Raw genomic sequence first — 16700 nt, forward strand, 5'->3', positions numbered from 1 at the left:
GAAACAGTATTCATTTTTCTCCCATGTTCATCATACATATTCTCGAATAGATTATTTTCTCATTGATAATAGACTACTTTCCCAAGTCCGCTCTTGTTCTTACAAGAGTGTTGTTACATCTGACCATGCGCCTGTTGTGATGTCACTGGCACTCCCAGGTGTCCCGATGGCCACAAGGCACTGGCGTTTTAACTCATCTTTACTGTCTGATGATGAGTTTGTAAAATACTTGGGGGATCACATCACCTTCTTTCTAGAAACAAATACCACATCCGATACCTCTGCTCTCATGGTCTGGGATGCACTTAAAGCTTACCTAAGAGGACAAATAATTTCATTCACCGTTAACAAAAGGCGAAAGTCCCAAAAAGAACATTCAGACCTGTTATCCAAAATGTCTGGAACTGATGCACAATACGCTCTGACCCCGACCCCTGAGCTATATCACACTAGACTGGAGCTCAAAACTAAATTTGACCTACTTACTACTCACCAGACTCAAAACATTCTGCTAAAAAACAAAAGTACATTTTATGAGCATGGCGAGAAGGCAGGAAAACTGTTAGCTAACCAGCTAAAAGGACGGAGGTCGAAACAACTAATCACAAGTATTAATACACAAAGTGGCAATGTCACACTAGACCCTACAGAGATAAATACTGCATTCAAGGACTTCTATTCTCATCTGTACTCCTCCCAATTTGATGGGGACGATCCAAAAATCAAGAGTTTTCTTGACTCTCTGCCCATTCCAACTATTCCCCCGGATTTGTCAAAGGCCCTGGAGGCACCTATAACACAAGCAGAAATAACCATAGCTATATCCTCAATGCAATCTGGAAAGTCCCCCGGACCAGATGGGTTTCCCTCCGAATTTTTTAAGCAGTTTTCCACGCTTCTCTCGCCATACTTGACAACCGTTCTGGCCGAATCCTTTCAGCTGGGCTCGCTCCCCCCGTCTCTCAACGAGGCAATAATTACTCTTATATCTAAAAAAGGGAAAGACCCTACCGAATGTGCCTCTTACAGGCCTATCTCATTGCTGAACACAGATGCTAAAATCTTAGCCAAGGTTCTGGCTCGCAGATTGGAAGGTGTCATCCCACTAATAATATCATCCGATCAGACTGGGTTTATTAAAAACCGCTACTCCTTCTTTAATGTCAGGCGTCTCTTTGATATAATATATTCACCAACTGGAACCGTCCCAGAATGTGTTGTGGCTTTGGATGCGGAAAAGGCATTTGATAGAGTCGAATGGAGGTATTTATTTACAGTTTTAGAGAAGTTTGGCTTTGGGTCATCGTTTATATCTTTGGTTAATCTATTATATGCTTCTCCCACTGCCGCAGTCCAAACAAATGGTACACTCTCGCAACCTTTTGCCCTGGGCCGCGGAACACGCCAAGGTTGCCCATTAAGTCCAATCCTTTTTAATTTGGCTATTGAACCGCTAGCGATTGCTCTCCGCAACAGTGCAGACGTTGCCGGTATCTCAAGGGGGGGCTCGGTGCATGAGGTGTCTTTGTATGCAGATGACCTTTTGCTATATATTTCAAACCCAACAACCTCTCTGCCAGCAGCATTATCTCTGCTAGAGCAGTTCGGTTCCATATCTGGTTACAAGCTAAATTTAAACAAAAGTACTCTGTTTCCAATCAATAGTGAAGCCCTCCATTTGGACTACAAAGACTCGCCATTTAAACTTGAACGTGAGCAGTTTATTTACCTTGGAGTGACAGTTACACGGAAATTTAAAGATTTGTTTAAAGAAAACTTCATGACCTTATTCGGCCAGGTGAAAACGTTGCTACAGCAGTGGTCTCCTCTCACAATGTCCCTTGCCGGACGTATAAACTCCATCAAAATGACTATACTCCCGAAATTCACTTATCTATTCCAAATGGTGCCAGTGTTCATCCCCAAATCCTTTTTGTTTCCTTAGATTCCGTTTTCTCCTCATATATATGGCAAAACAAGAAACCGCGAGTTAATAAACTACTACTGCAACGACTCAAGAGCGATGGGGGGCATGGGCCTCCCCAACACTCGCCACTATTACTGGGCTGCTAATATTCGCTGCCTCACCTTTTGGCGCCACTTTTACCTTCAACCCAACAGGCCAGCGTGGACATCCTTGGAACTGGAGTCATGTGGTGATGTCTCACTTCCAGCACTCCTTGGGTCACCACTCAGTCAAATTTCGTCTAAGTCGATAGCTAATCCAGTTGTTCGGCATACCCTGAAAGTGTGGGTCCAGTTTAGGAGGTCTTTTGGTCACAAAGATTTCTCACTTCTGAGCCCTGTGGCTTCCAACCATTTTTTCGTTCCATCGAGACATGACTCCACCTTTCAGGACTGGCACAGGAAGGGTATCAGGCAATTTAAGGATATGTTTACAAATGGTAACTTCATGTCTTTCGACCAACTTTCAGAGAAATACAATCTACCTAAGACACATTTATTTCGATATCTACAGGCTAGGCACTATGTGCGTTCTGTCTTGCCGTGTTTTCCTAAGGAACCGGATAGTAACCCTGTTGATATGTTCCTCTCCTTTAACCCAATGTCTCAAAAGGCTATGTCAACCTTATACAGAAACATCTCCATGTTGATTCAGGCACCCTTGGTCAGTATTAAGCTGGCTTGGGAACATGACTTGGGGCAGTCCCTGGAGGATGACCTATGGGACACAATCCTCACATCAATTCATAAATCTTCACTCTGTGCAAGACACTGCCTTATACAGTTTAAGATAGTACACAGGGCGCATTTTTCAAAGGCTAAATTGTCCAGCTTCTTCCCAGATGTGAACCCTACTTGCGATAAATGTAAAAACAATGTTGCTACCCTCTTTCATATGTACTGGCTATGCCCCCGCCTACAGGAATTCTGGGTAGACGTTTTCCTTACCTTGTCCAACATCCTAAATCAAAAACTAGACCCGGACCCCCTGATGGCTATGTTTGGTACAACCACTGTAGGTGTGCTGCACTTGACACCCTCGGAACGCCGCATGATTGCCTTTTCCTTGCTTCTGGCCAGACGTGCAATTCTACTTAAATGGAAGGACGCTGCCCCGCCCACATGCAATCAATGGCTTCGGGACATAATGTCCTGCCTTAACTTAGAGAAGCTGCGCTTCTCAATCAGAGGCTCTGATGAGAAATTCTATAAGACCTGGGGTCCCTTCTTGGCTTACTTTAATAAGACCAAAGTAGCTTGATGTGGTTACTTGGCCCTTGACATGAAAACAGTGTGACTCCATTTTAATATATAACAACATATAGTAATTATATTCTCTACTCTGGACAATGTGCTATATAATTAGTTTGATCATCCACTGGAACGGGGAGGGATGGGCCATCTCCGGCATAATTATTTGTTCACAATTCTTTGCTGATGGTGTATTTTTGTTTTTGTTTTACTATAAAATGTCTTCACGTTTTCTATGTAATGCTACATGTTTGCACAACTCACTGTATTGTGACACTGTTTTGGCCAATTTGTGGCATTTCTGTCTTGAACAAGAAATTAATAAAAATATTTTGAAAAGAAATATTTTGAAAAGGATGGCCGAAGACACTACACTACCCATAATCCCCAGCTATCGTTTAGGACTACAGTCCTTACGGAGAGCGTCAAACAGCTGTGTGAAATGGAACGAAACCACGCCAGATTATCCAAAACTGGAATCGAACACCCCTCCAGAACTACACATGCTGGCTATTGTGTTTCGCAAAATGTTCTATGGGACGTCTCTACTGAACGTTTTCGTTTTTTCCCACAATTAGAAGTTGCCATTATTAAACACATTGGTGTTATCAAATGTAAAACATATAATTAATAAATGGGTGAAAATCACTTGTGTCCATAATGCGCAGCATTATATTAATGCCGTATACCCACATGACAGCTCATTGCTACTTTGTAATTCTACTCCACTACAATTCAGAGGTTAACCTGGTATTTTTACTCCACTGCATTTATTTGAGTTACTTTGCAGATTCTGATTAATTATGTGAAATATATAAACAACCCTTAAATCAGACTTTAGTTACACCTGAGTAAAATTCAGGTAAGGTGATTGTCAAGTGCCAACAATCAGGAGAGATATTTGATAGTTGGTGCTTGAGAAGACTAAACATGTATCTGCAATTGACATGAATGGAAACAAGTAATAAAGTATATTCATTACTCGTTATTCCCTACTAATAGTTAATTAAAGACTGTATATTATGGCTATTTTGCACATCCCTTTCAAGATTTTCAACGGTTTATTGACATATCATACACAACTACGGTGTAGTTATGCAATGAATGAAAAACTTGGGTCACAGGTTCCTCAACAGTGCATTACAAGACATCTATCAATATGTGTGTACCACCACCATTAAACTGTCATATTCTGCACATTTCTTATTCTATCTACATACATAAGAGTATAATTAATGTGTATAATATCAGTTAAAATAAGTGCTTCAACATAGTTAACATTGCAGGAAAGCAATATATTAGACGTTAATTACTTTGTCAGGCTTAATATTTAATATGTAATGTTTAAATAAAGGTTAATCCGTTTTTCTGTTTTGCACCTCCTATCTTTGTACATCCTGCACTAAACTGTTTTATTGTAGAGATCACTTATAGTATCTTCTTGATTTTTTATATTCTATATTTCTATATTTATACTTTCCCCCTATGAAAGTATGTACTCTTAATATTTTTTTAATCAAATATAACACATAAAAACAATAATTCAATAACGTGCTTTAACCACTAGGAGGTGCACACAAGGTACACACAGCCATAACAACTTTGTATTATTAGTGTGTATGTACAACATCTGAAGATGTATAGTTTTATGCATGCTTTCACATCATTTTACAGCATATTGCTATACTATTTCAGACTCAGTATTTGCATTCAAAGAAAATCAGTAATATCTTTAAAAACTACAGTCCTTTTCTATCAGCTGTGCACCGTTATGGTGTAAATATAACCTATCTATGAATTAGATCAAATGTAAAAGTCAGCCGAATTAGTGTTGATACTGCAAGGAGACGTATTGTGTGAAGAGAAATTGAAGATGTTGTTTAATTGTTGATATATTTATGATCCACGTCAAGTATTCAGTTTCGGCGCCATTTCTTCCAGTTTTTCCAAAGGTCTTCTCATCAGGGCTCTCTAAATAAAGAACTACGGCAGATCTGTAATATGTAATGCAGCCGAACCGTGTATTACAATGCCGTTATGTGATGACTTTCAAAGAGAAAAGCAAGAGCACTCGGAATTAAGTATTTTATACTTTTAAAATGTTTTCCGGATTTCATATAATATAAACACCAACTCCCAGCATGCATTGCGGCTAACACATCCAATCAGAGAGCTTAAAACCATAGCTGAGGATCTTGGGTAATCGCTCGAAATGCCTACGTCTGTTTCCGGTTATATTTATTTTGAAATTCAGTTCCTGACGGACGCCAAAAAAGCCCGAGATTATGGAATCAGACCAATAAATAAAAGCAAGGATAATTGTGTGTTATTGGTGAGTAAATAACAGTGTGTTATTTTGAAAAGAATAACAAATTAGAAGGAACAAAAGATTTAAAAAATACAGATTTCAGTATCCTGAGGCTCTGAGCCCCATTTATTTTCCTCACAGACGACGACAAAAGTCCGAAATTATACGATTTAAAATAAAAGCAATAACTGTGGCTTGATATTGAGCAGAGGCGGATTTAGGATTGTAGGAGATCCGGGGCTTTTTTTACAAGTGGGGGGTGGACCAAACATCCTTTAGGGGGGTCCGGGGGCATGCTCCCCCGGGAAGATTTTTTTTTTTTAAATATTGAAGTTAAAAGCATCAATCTGGTGCACTTTGAGAGCAACATTAACCCTACCTTAATAATACCTTAAAGGGGACATATGCTATATTTGAACAATATATTGTAGGGCCATACCTATATAAAGTATATAAATAGTTTTTCTTTCAAAATACCAAACAGATCCTGCATTTTAGCCATGCCTCATTTCGCTCTATTTGCTCTTTCCAGCGCTGTTTTTGCAGGGGGCTGATTCTGTGAGCTGCACCACGCCCCCCTGCAGGAGAAGGGCGCGTGCTCTGAGATCAGCTGCTGGGCTGCAGCGGGGAGAAGAGGGGGAGAAAAAGAGATCTCCGTCCTCCGTGTTTTATTCTTATATGATTATATAGAGTCGTTATTCATTTGTTTTAAAGCTCAATAAATAACAAAGAAGACCTTTGACCGGCACTTTCCTCATTTTGTCCGGAAGATTTAAACTTTAACGGACATGTTGACCGGCGAAATTAAAATCTAACTGAAACTCTGCCGCACGGTCTGCCTCGTTCCTTGGAAGAGCCGGAGAGGAGGGTGTTTGTCATCTGCTGGTGGACTACCGGAGAGAATTACAGCGAGGGAGGGATTGCATTGAATTACAGCAGCGGGAGCAAACGCTTGCCTCAGGGAGGGAGAAAAAGAGCCACATCGGAGAATAAACAGAAGGGCAACCATGCGCGGGAAGTCTTCTTCGCTGCTTTTGTGGCAGACTACAGCGCCACTTACAGGCCTGGCATATGTACTACAGCGTCTCCAGCGCAATGGCCGGCCGTGGCCCAACCCCACATTCCCCTGATAGGTGGAGAATTGACCAATAAGCGGAGCACCACTTCTGTGACGTAGAAAATAATTCAAGATCAGTCTGTATCAGATCCGTTGCAGCCCCGTTTTTAGAGATTTGGGGGGTATGGAGGAAAAGAGAGGGTTGTGTTTTCTGACACTTGGTGAGTTCCCTGGAACACCGGGGACTAGGGGTGTAACGGTTCACAGAAGTCACGGTTCGGTTCGTACCTCGGTTTGGGGGTCACGGTACATCAAGAAAAAGCAAAAAAAGGTCCCAAATGCATAATTCCAAGTTTGTTGTTATTTACTTTTGAACAGTAGTGCAAGTTTCAGTTTAAAAATAAGGAACTCTGACATTTTGAATAATTAACTGTATTAAACAGTTAAAAACAAACCACAAACAGTACCACACACACTCAGATGGCCATAGTATCTATAATGGCTGATGTCAAACAAAAAGGTTTCATCAAGCTGGAAAACTAAAAAGAATGTCTTGAAAATATTACATCATAAATAATAAGAAAGTGTTTCAAGTCGTTGAAAAAATATGCCAAAAGTTTCCGTTATTTATTTTGGTCTCTCGGCTTTCATGTCTATTGGCTTCTTAAAAACAGCGGAGATCAGCTGTTGAACTGCTGTTGTCTTTTGCCGGGCTTCGGTGATTGGAAAATCTGGGTGATGCCTTCTGATGTGATTTAGCATGTTTGGCGTGTGTTGCCATTAGCATACCGCACCACTATCAACAACGCCGACACACCGTCCTCTTCCGATCCACTGTGCATTGCTTATCGTTTTATAGATCTATTCTCATCCACCATCTTTGTTTGTGACGTAAAGAGTGTAAGAGTCATGTTTCCGAATCGGGCACTCTGAGTGGATGCAGTCACAGCCAATCGGATTCAGAGTGTTGCCTGTCAGTTCCGTTGCTATGTGTACTGAAACGAGAGCCGGTATAATTCCACGCGCGAAAACAAAATAAAAATTGGAATACGTTATGCTAGTGTCTTAAATAGTAGGTATGAAGGGTTAACGTTACATCTTAGAATAATTTTTAGTCATGTTCTGTATACATACTAACATAGGGTATTGACTTAGTGTGGTTTATCTTTTTGTCGCTGCTTTTAATTTAAACTGAGCTGTTGTGTTCATCAGTAAAGTGGAACTTCTGTGTGAACTATTCATATCTTAAACTGCACTGTAACTTTTTATTCATGTATTTTTTCTTTTAATGTTTCTTTTATTATCTTTTACTGTTTTTAAATGCCTTTGTCTGAATGTCTTTAATTTTTGTAAAGCACCTTGAATTGCCTTGTGTTGAAAGGTGCTATATAAATAAACTTGCCTTGCCTTGGTTACTCCATGTTTACTAGCTATAAGATTAACGTTACAGTACATCACTATTTTTCACTTCTTACTCAGTCAGCCAGAGCGCAGATATCACCATTAGATTCACAAACCTGAAACATCATCAATTTCTTCACTGCTGGTGATGACATTGTTGTCAGTTGCTGATACTGCTGCTGCTGCTGCTGCTGCAGCTTGTGGCGCCTGCTTCGATGAAAATAACTTTCTAATATCCATAACTTTATAGGCTATTAGCTTAAAATTCGTCAGGCACTAGGAAGGATCACTTCTTCTTCAGGGCAGGGAAGGCTACGCAGTACGCAGGCTAATGTCCTGCAGCGGCTGCCTCTCTGGTGGACTCCGGTACTGCACATTACTCCAGAGACATTTAAATGTTTTTTTAAGTGAAACATCCGGAGCTTTTCAGAAAACATCCGGGGCTTGAGCCCAAGTAGCCACCCCCTAGCGCCGCCTCTGATATTGAGTAAGAACATGTTTTTATGAACCACACAGCTTCCGGTCTTCCACGACCCGACCGGAGAAAAAGACGTGCTGCAGCCTGCAGGCACGAAACACGTTACCAGTAATAATAATATATTTAATTTATATAGCGCTTCTCATCTGCCAAGACAAATCTCGAAGTGCTTCACAACAAGGGATACTGATACGCTTTGAGATAATAAAAGACAAATAATTGTAATAATAATAAGAAATCAAAAAATAAAATATAAATAGAGTACAAAAATAAAAGTCGGAGATAGCGATAAAAATGGCAGTACTCCAGGTGTACCGTGCTCAAAGTTTATTCGAAGGCCTGCCGAAAGAAGAGGGTCTTAAGGCCAGTTTTGAAGACCTCGGTGGATGGGGCAGATCTCAGCTGATCTGGGAGGGAGTTCCAGAGGCGCGGGGCGAATGAGCAGAAGGCTCGGTCTCCCATTGTTCGGAGACGTGTGCGGGGGATGTAAAGAAGAGGAGCGTGGCTGGAGCGGAGAGAGCGGGTAGATGTCTGGGTATGAATGAGGTCACAGAGGTATTTTGGGCTTTGTCCATTCAGGGCTCTGTACGTGAGGAGCAGAACCTTGAACTGGATCCTGTAGTGGACTGGGAGCCAGTGTAGTTTTGCAAGTATGGGGGTTATGTGTGCTGACCTTTTTGTACCGGTGAGAACTCTGGCTGTGCTGTTCTGGACAAGTTGCAAGCGGTTGATGGATTTGGCTGGGAGACCGGAGAGGAGTGCATTGCAATAGTCTAGTCTTGAGAAGACGAGTGCATGAACCAGTTTTTTGATGTCATCAGTTGAGAGTGAGGGCTTCAGTCGGGAAATGTTTTTCAGGTGAAAGAAGGAGGTCTTGGTGATATGTTTGATGTGGGCTTGGAAAGACAGAGTGGGGTCAAACCTTACACCGAGGTTGGTGACAACGGAGGAGAGAGGAATGAGCTGACCATCAAGGGAGGGGCTGATGTTGGCGGCCTTGGCAAGCTGGTCGGTGGTGCCTATCAGGATTGCCTCTGTCTTGCTGCTGTTGAGCTGAAGGTGGTTGGTGGTCATCCAGGAGCGGATGTCTTCCAGGAAGGTGTTTAGTGTTTGGATAGTGGTGGTATTGGGTTGTGTTTTGATGTAGACCTGAGTGTCGTCGGCATAGCAGTGGAAGTTGATGTTATGTTGTCTGATGATATGACCCAGAAGTAATAGATAGATTAAAAACAGGATCGGCCCCAGCACTGAGCCCTGTGGGACCCCGCATGTCACTGCGGTGTCGTCAGACCTGGAACCCCCCAGAGACACGTGGTACTTCCGGTTGGTGAGGTAGCTTGAGAACCACTTCAGAGCCGTGTCCGTCACCCTGGTGTAGGTCTCGAGGTGGTGGAGGAGGATGGTATGGTCCACTGTGTCGAAAGTCGCACTCAGGTCAAGAAGGACCAGGATGCTGGGTGACCCAGAGTCGGCTGCCATCAGTAGGTCGTTGGCTACTTATAGTAGAAATACTATAACCGCGTTCACACTGCGGTACTTTTCCACAAAGGTTCATGCGAACTTAGTTCATGCAAACTCTTTAGTTCGCATGAACTAAGTACAGATCGCGTTCACACCAGAAAAAGTCCCTGGGGGTGGATTAGGCAAATGAAGCCGCTGACGTCACTTCTTCTTCTTCTGCTTTGGGTTTACTGGAAGGCCGCAACCCACTTCACGGCGTATACTGCCGCCAAAAGTCCCCGGCCGGAAGTCCCCGGAGTTGGGGACTGGCTTCAGTAGAAGCTGCTGGGAGTCCCAGCAGCTTCTACTGAAGCCTTCCGAGTAAATCGCCAGAACGCCGACACCTCCTCATCTCCACCGCTCCCATGTTTTATTTTGTGTTGCCATAAGTTAGTCTCTCTGCGTTTCTGCGCTGGGCTAATGCTAATGCTAATAATGCTAATGCGAGGATAATAAAATGGCGGCTTCACAAAAATAATATTCTTTATTGAGTAAAAAAGCAACAGCAGGTTAGCATACACTACATAAAATACACAATAGAACAAAAGATCAGTGAAAAATAATAGCCATTGGGTTTCTTTGTCACAGTGAATCAAAGGTTTTACATATTATGTCACAATATTGAATTCCTTTACTTATGTTCTCTTATTTTGCAATCAATGATTTCACTTGTCTATGAACAGTAAAAGAAAACTGTAAACTGTGTGTTTATCTGCAACAACATGACATTTTACTGATATTATGCTAATCATATATACACACTGGTGGCGGAGGCTATAGTGCCACCTGCTTATCATGAGCAAAAACCTTTACACACACTGCCTATTTCATCACAGGAAGATGGTCAATTGCACTTCAACATGTTGACTGTAGGTGGCAGGAATCAACCTTTATCTCCTGAGCCACAGCGGGATTTATTCTTGGCATCTTTACTGGTTTTAGAACAGATCAACAACTTGCTGTTGAAGGATTTAAAAGCATGTCTGGTGCTACATCAGTTAATTTCACAGACTAAAGAGATAAAGTGCCCTCCTGCAGATTCTCAGGGTCATGATTGATTGGAATGTACTTCTGCTTGCAAAACTTCTGCTTTCACATTTTTATTCTACACAGGAAGAGCGGTAGAACTTGTGAAATTCAGACCACATCCTGTGTGAATAAAACATCAAGATAATGTTTGTGAGAAAACATTCAATACTTAAGGGTGTGCAACCAAACATACATACAACTTAAAATTGCTTATTGATCCAGAGGTGCAAAAAAACACTATGTTTTTGAAATCATGAATCATTGAGGTCCTGAAAGTATTTAAAACAAGTAGGAGATATCTACATATTCGTAAAAATATATAACACTTTTTAATCAATCAAGTGAAGTGGTCGTCTGAGAGCAGCCCTCTCCCTTTATCATCTTCTTCATATGGGCCATGATGAACCTTCTAAACCTTCTTGTAGCAAAATAATAGACTACAGGATCCAAAATGCAGTTGAGGCCCATAAGAAGCAAAGTGATCTGATGGGCGTCATTGAGCATCTGAAGAGTTTTCTGGTCCCACTCTACGTGTCCCCAGCCCTCACGGATCTGCAAGACTGCAAGTGTCCAGAATCCTTGAACTACATGATGGGGCAGGAAGCTGAGAACAAACACTCCCACAACTGCTAACAACATCTGCAGAGCTCTCCGTTTCACCCCTCTGGGCCTTTTAGTTGAGGCAGACATGGTCATGGTGGACTTTCTCGATATAACCGTTGATCGCAACTCTGACTGAGGAGGACCTTGAGAAAGTAGCGCTCGAGCAATAAGAAAATTACACACCACGATCAGAAAAAAGACAACAAAAAACATTCCAATTATTGCAAAATGAGTGACTGCCACTGTTTTCTTCTGCCAATCTGTTTCATTCTGGTACCCCTCGAAACAGCGACTGACGTTATTCTCATCCGTTTTGGTCCTTGGAAAAGCCAGGAAGGGAATAGCCATCGCAATGGTCAATGCCCAGATGACAACGCACACGATGATCCCACGTCGTCTGTGGTCAAAAGAGGCCGCATCCAGAGGCCGGGTCACTGCCCAGTATCGGTTGACACTGATGGCCCCGAGGAAGAGGATGGAGCAGTAGGTGTTGATGAAGAACAACGAGCCAGTCAGCCGGCACATGAAGTCTGCGTAAACCCAGTGACCATGCCGACTGTAATAATCAATCCAAAAGGGAAGTGCACAGACGAAAAGGAGATCAGCGATGGTCAGGTTTGTCATGTAGATGCGGATTTCACCCATGGCCTTGGCTTGGCGAAGGCATCGCAGGACGAACAGCACGTAGAGGTTGGCAATGAGGCCCAGGATGAAGATGATGCCATATGCAACTGGGAACAGGATGTAACGAAACTCAGAGTCGAGGAAGAATGAGCTGTTACCCGCCGAAGAGCCCAGACCAGAGGTCCCTGTTACGGCAACTTTTTCTGCAGATGAGAAGGCCATCTCTCTGTGCGTCTGTGGGAAACAAAACACACTATAGTTATGTCCTATCACAAGGTAAAGCATTCTGATGGGTTTTTTTGTCAGAAAATGTACACTTGCCAGTTTATTTGGTACACCTGGCTAAAACTAAGTCTTATAAAAAATAAAGACCAACTGTGTTGGTTAAAACTAGTTTTGGAGAAGTGTTGAAACAAGTATAGGCTTAGCTGTGGGAACATGTTTCAAATGGGGGATGCTGTGGGGATGACACCAGGGCCGGTTCTGACTAATTTGCTGCCCTAGGCAAGATTTTAGCTGATAATAAAAAACCTCTACAAAAGACCAATACACTACAACAAGAGAAACGTATTGACATGGTGGACAGCTTATATAAGAAGGCTTCAAATGTATTTAGTATTGTATGAACCTGTTTCAATTGGGGGGTGGACGTCACATCCTCTAGGGAGGTCCGCTCTTGGTAGATTTTAACATTTTAAAGTAAAATGCTTCAATCTGGTGCACTTTGAGCGCCCAATTACTAGAGACTAGGGGGTACAACTCTAAACAACCATATGAAAAAGATCGGTTTGCATTTTAATAATCAAATAAGTATGTGAACATAACCAATAACCTACCATAGCCAATAACAAATAAATGTAGGCTAACTTATTTTATTTTTGTGGTTCATTTATATCTTATTTTACCAGTTAACATTTATTTATAATGCATATTTTTTATATCTCCAGTTCTAAACGATATTTTTGGTTTACTGTCCTATAGTATATATAGGAATGATTTCAAACCTGTTTTTATTTATCCTAATAATTATAAAATATATATAGCTAAAACTAAGTCTTATACAACATAAAGACCAACTGTTTTTGTCATAGTCTGCTCCATCATTCACCAGTAGTTTTCCATTCACCTGTCTCACCTGTTTTCCACACCCACTCGTTAACTCACTCTCTTTCTCTTCTGCACCCATTAGCTTCTGCCAGTATTTAAACTCGCACCTGACACACACTCTTTGCCAGATTGTACTTTGCCTCATGCTTGTCTCTCCCGCGTTCAACACTAGATTGCCTACCCGGTTCCGACCCTGCCTGTCCCCGACCTGCCTGCTCTGCCTGTTTCCTGATCCTGCCTGTCCCTCGACTATCCTGCCTGGCCTGTTATCCGACCCTGCCTGTATCCACGCTGACCGCCTCGCTTACTCCCTGACCCTCTGCCTGTCCCTGACTCACCTTCTGCCCGCTGTCCTCCGGTGCGTTATACTGCCCGGTTGGTATTCCTCCGATCCAGTGGAATCTCCAATAAAGGATATTACCAATTCTCCTTGGTTTCTCGAGTGCTGCATTTGGGTTCTCCTTAAGACTGTGACAGTTTTGGTTAAAACTAGTTTTGGAGAAGTGTTGAAACAAGTATAGGCTTAGCTGTGGGAACATGTTTCAAATGGGGGATGCTGTGGGGATGACACCAGGGCCGGTTCTGACTAATTTGCTGCCCTAGGCAAGATTTTAGCTGATAATAAAAAACCTCTACAAAAGACCAATACACTACAACAAGAGAAACGTATTGACATGGTGGACAGCTTATATAAGAAGGCTTCAAATGTATTTAGTATTGTATGAACATGTTTCAATTGGGGGGTGGACGTCACATCCTCTAGGGAGGTCTGCTCTTGGTAGATTTTAACATTTTAAAGTAAAATGCCTCAATCTGGTGCACTTTGAGCGCCCAATTACTAGATACTAGGGGGTAGGCTACAACTCTAAACACCCATATGAAAAAGATCGGTTTGCATTTTAATAATCAAATAAGTATGTGAACATAACCAATAACCTACCATAGCCAATAACAAATAAATGTAGGCTAACTTATTTTATTTGTGTGGTTCATTTATATCTTATTTTACCAATTAACATTTATTTATAATGTATATTTTTTATATCTCCAGTTCTAAACAATATTTTTGGTTTACTGTCCTATAGTATATATAGGAATGATTTCAAACCTGTTTTTATGTATCCTAATAATTATAAAGGCGTGCCTTGGAAATATTTGTGTATATCAATTGTGATCAAAACGTTTGAGACCCACTGAGACAACTTAGAATAAAGGGAACTATCTAAACCAGGGATGGGCAAATGGCGGCCTTATTATTGCATAATACTAAGCCGTTTTGTCCATATTGTTTTTAGCAACAACAACACAAAACATGTAAGGTGTGTCAAAACAATAAAAGCACGTTTTGTTTTAGTGGTAGATTTTGTGAGATTTCACTTCAATCTTCAGACGCAGCTCAGGTCTGGTCCAAATTAGTTTTACAGTTTAAAAAGGCTTGATCTGCCTCCCCTAATGTCTCATATCCTACTGTTTGTTTGTTTCTAGGAAAAATACTTAAAAAGACAGTCTACTTACCAGAATGCTTCTTCTCCTCTTATATCTCCCAGGAAGTGGTCACTGTGAATGCCTCCGCAGCTATAAACTCGTTTACAGTCGAGTGCCTGTATGTACGTGATGAATTTATGCTTCAAAGTTCAATACGAAGGAAGTCTCACCCTCTTTCGGTCTTTTTTGGAAAAGCCCCTCATGGTGCAACAGGCGTTAACCTCGTGTTACCGACTTCTAAAACGAAGCAAGACGCCCACTTGGAGCAATCTTGGAGTTTTATAGTTAGTCTTCATTTCCTCGTCCATAAAAATGCGTTTTATTTGCCCTGGGAAAGTGGAGACACTCACACTGCCAATAATCTGACGGATTTAAATCAAGCGAAACTTTCCCGAGACCAGAGGCAAACATCAGTGCATTATTATTTATTAAGAAACATTTAATCACTGACGTTATTAGAACAATTCAGCCTGATATCTTGTTAGCTAAGGGGTTACTAGCGGAGAGAAACAATAATAATATTCGGGTGATTAATGCCATTTAATTCGAAAGTTTAATAAAATATCACAACAAATCAAGAAAGATTTAATAAAACCATTAGTAACTATTACCACAACATTAAATTGAGTTGCCCCAAGTTGCCACCAAAGAGGTCAACTGTAAGTTTGACTTTCTTTTAAGATCCAACATTAAACATTGACTAAATAAAGTCTGAAATTGATCAGAACTTTTCATATCCACAGTGAAACATGATTATCAATCAATCAATCAATCAATCAATGTTTATTTATATAGCCCAATATCACAAATGTTACATTTGTCTCAGTGGTCTTCACAGTGTGTACAGAATATCAGTATGACAATACGACACCCTCTGTCCTTAGACCCTCACATCGTACAAGGAAAAACTTCCAAAGAAAACCCAGTTTAAAGGGAAAAATGGGAGAAACCTCAGGGAGAGCAACAGAGGAGGGATCCCTCTCCCAGGACGGACAGACGTGCAATAGATGCCGTGTTTAAATTGAAAAGATAATACATTTGCAACATAGGTAGTCCAATAGGTATGGCCAATAGTCTTGAACTATAACAATTAATCAAATAGTCTTGATCCAAATTATGTTTAATCTGAGTTTACATTCGTTATGTAGCCCATCAGGTATATTGGAGGGGCATTTTTCTTATTTATAGTTGTGTCACCATGCCTCCTGATGTTGGCATACATTTTTTCAGGGTACGTATTGTAGTATGACAAAAGGTTTATAGGTCTATAAATATATAATATACCTAGCTGGTTTAGGTTTAAACCTAAATAGCCTATTGTGTGGTTTTTCTGAATCTGTATAAAACAGTGTTATGTGTATTTCTGGCTCATCACAAGTGGAGGCTATTGTGCAGTAATTCATTTTGACCACATGGGGGAGGAAGAGGCTAATACAAGAGGAAAATAAACTGAGTGACTTTAACCCAGGTGAGGCCCTGCTGCATGAATTACCAGTCCCAGGCTGAAGTCGGATAGTTTAAAAATCAGCTCCTAAATTCTAACCCTATTATGGAGTCAGATTTGGGTCAATATTCTAGCGCGTAAAACAAGCTACTCACGAGCTGAAAATGTGCTTTTACACGCGCATAAAATGACCCTCGCGCGCAGATTAAACCCCCGCGAGTGGCTCTGCGCTCGCTCGCGAGAGAAACAGCCTTCTTGCTCGCTCGCGGGAGTGTCAGCCTCGCGGATATCGAAAGCCTAAAGTGCCACTATTCGCCCGTTTAAAACGCGCGTTTTTCGTAAAAAACGCGCGTTTTACGCGCGTTCTCGACGCGTATAAAACGCGCGTTTTTTACGTGTCAAAATAGTATATATATATATATATATATATATATATATATATAATAAA

The 16700-nt window shown here is 41.3% G+C and overlaps 1 protein-coding gene across 2 annotated transcripts; it reads right to left on the reverse strand.

Annotated features, from left to right (window-relative positions):
* Positions 1–10425: 10425 nt before the first annotated feature.
* LOC117467533 (platelet-activating factor receptor-like) lies at positions 10426–14973 on the reverse strand. 2 transcript variants are annotated; one of them, XM_071207262.1, is made up of 3 exons: positions 14839–14973; positions 13662–13791; positions 10426–12450 (listed from the first exon to the last, which is right to left on the reverse strand). In XM_071207262.1, exon 3 carries the CDS (start codon positions 12436–12438, stop codon positions 11323–11325), a length of 1116 nt encoding a protein of 371 aa, XP_071063363.1. In that variant the 5' UTR covers positions 12439–12450; positions 13662–13791; positions 14839–14973; the 3' UTR covers positions 10426–11322. The 2 variants fall into 2 exon arrangements, with proteins under 2 accessions (XP_071063363.1, XP_033967094.1); XM_034111203.2 differs by lacking the exon at positions 13662–13791 and having other exon boundaries at positions 14839–14972.
* Positions 14974–16700: the final 1727 nt, after the last annotated feature.

The sequence above is a fragment of the Pseudochaenichthys georgianus genome, chromosome 22, assembly GCF_902827115.2.
Source record: "Pseudochaenichthys georgianus chromosome 22, fPseGeo1.2, whole genome shotgun sequence".
Classification (NCBI taxonomy): domain Eukaryota; kingdom Metazoa; phylum Chordata; class Actinopteri; order Perciformes; family Channichthyidae; genus Pseudochaenichthys; species Pseudochaenichthys georgianus.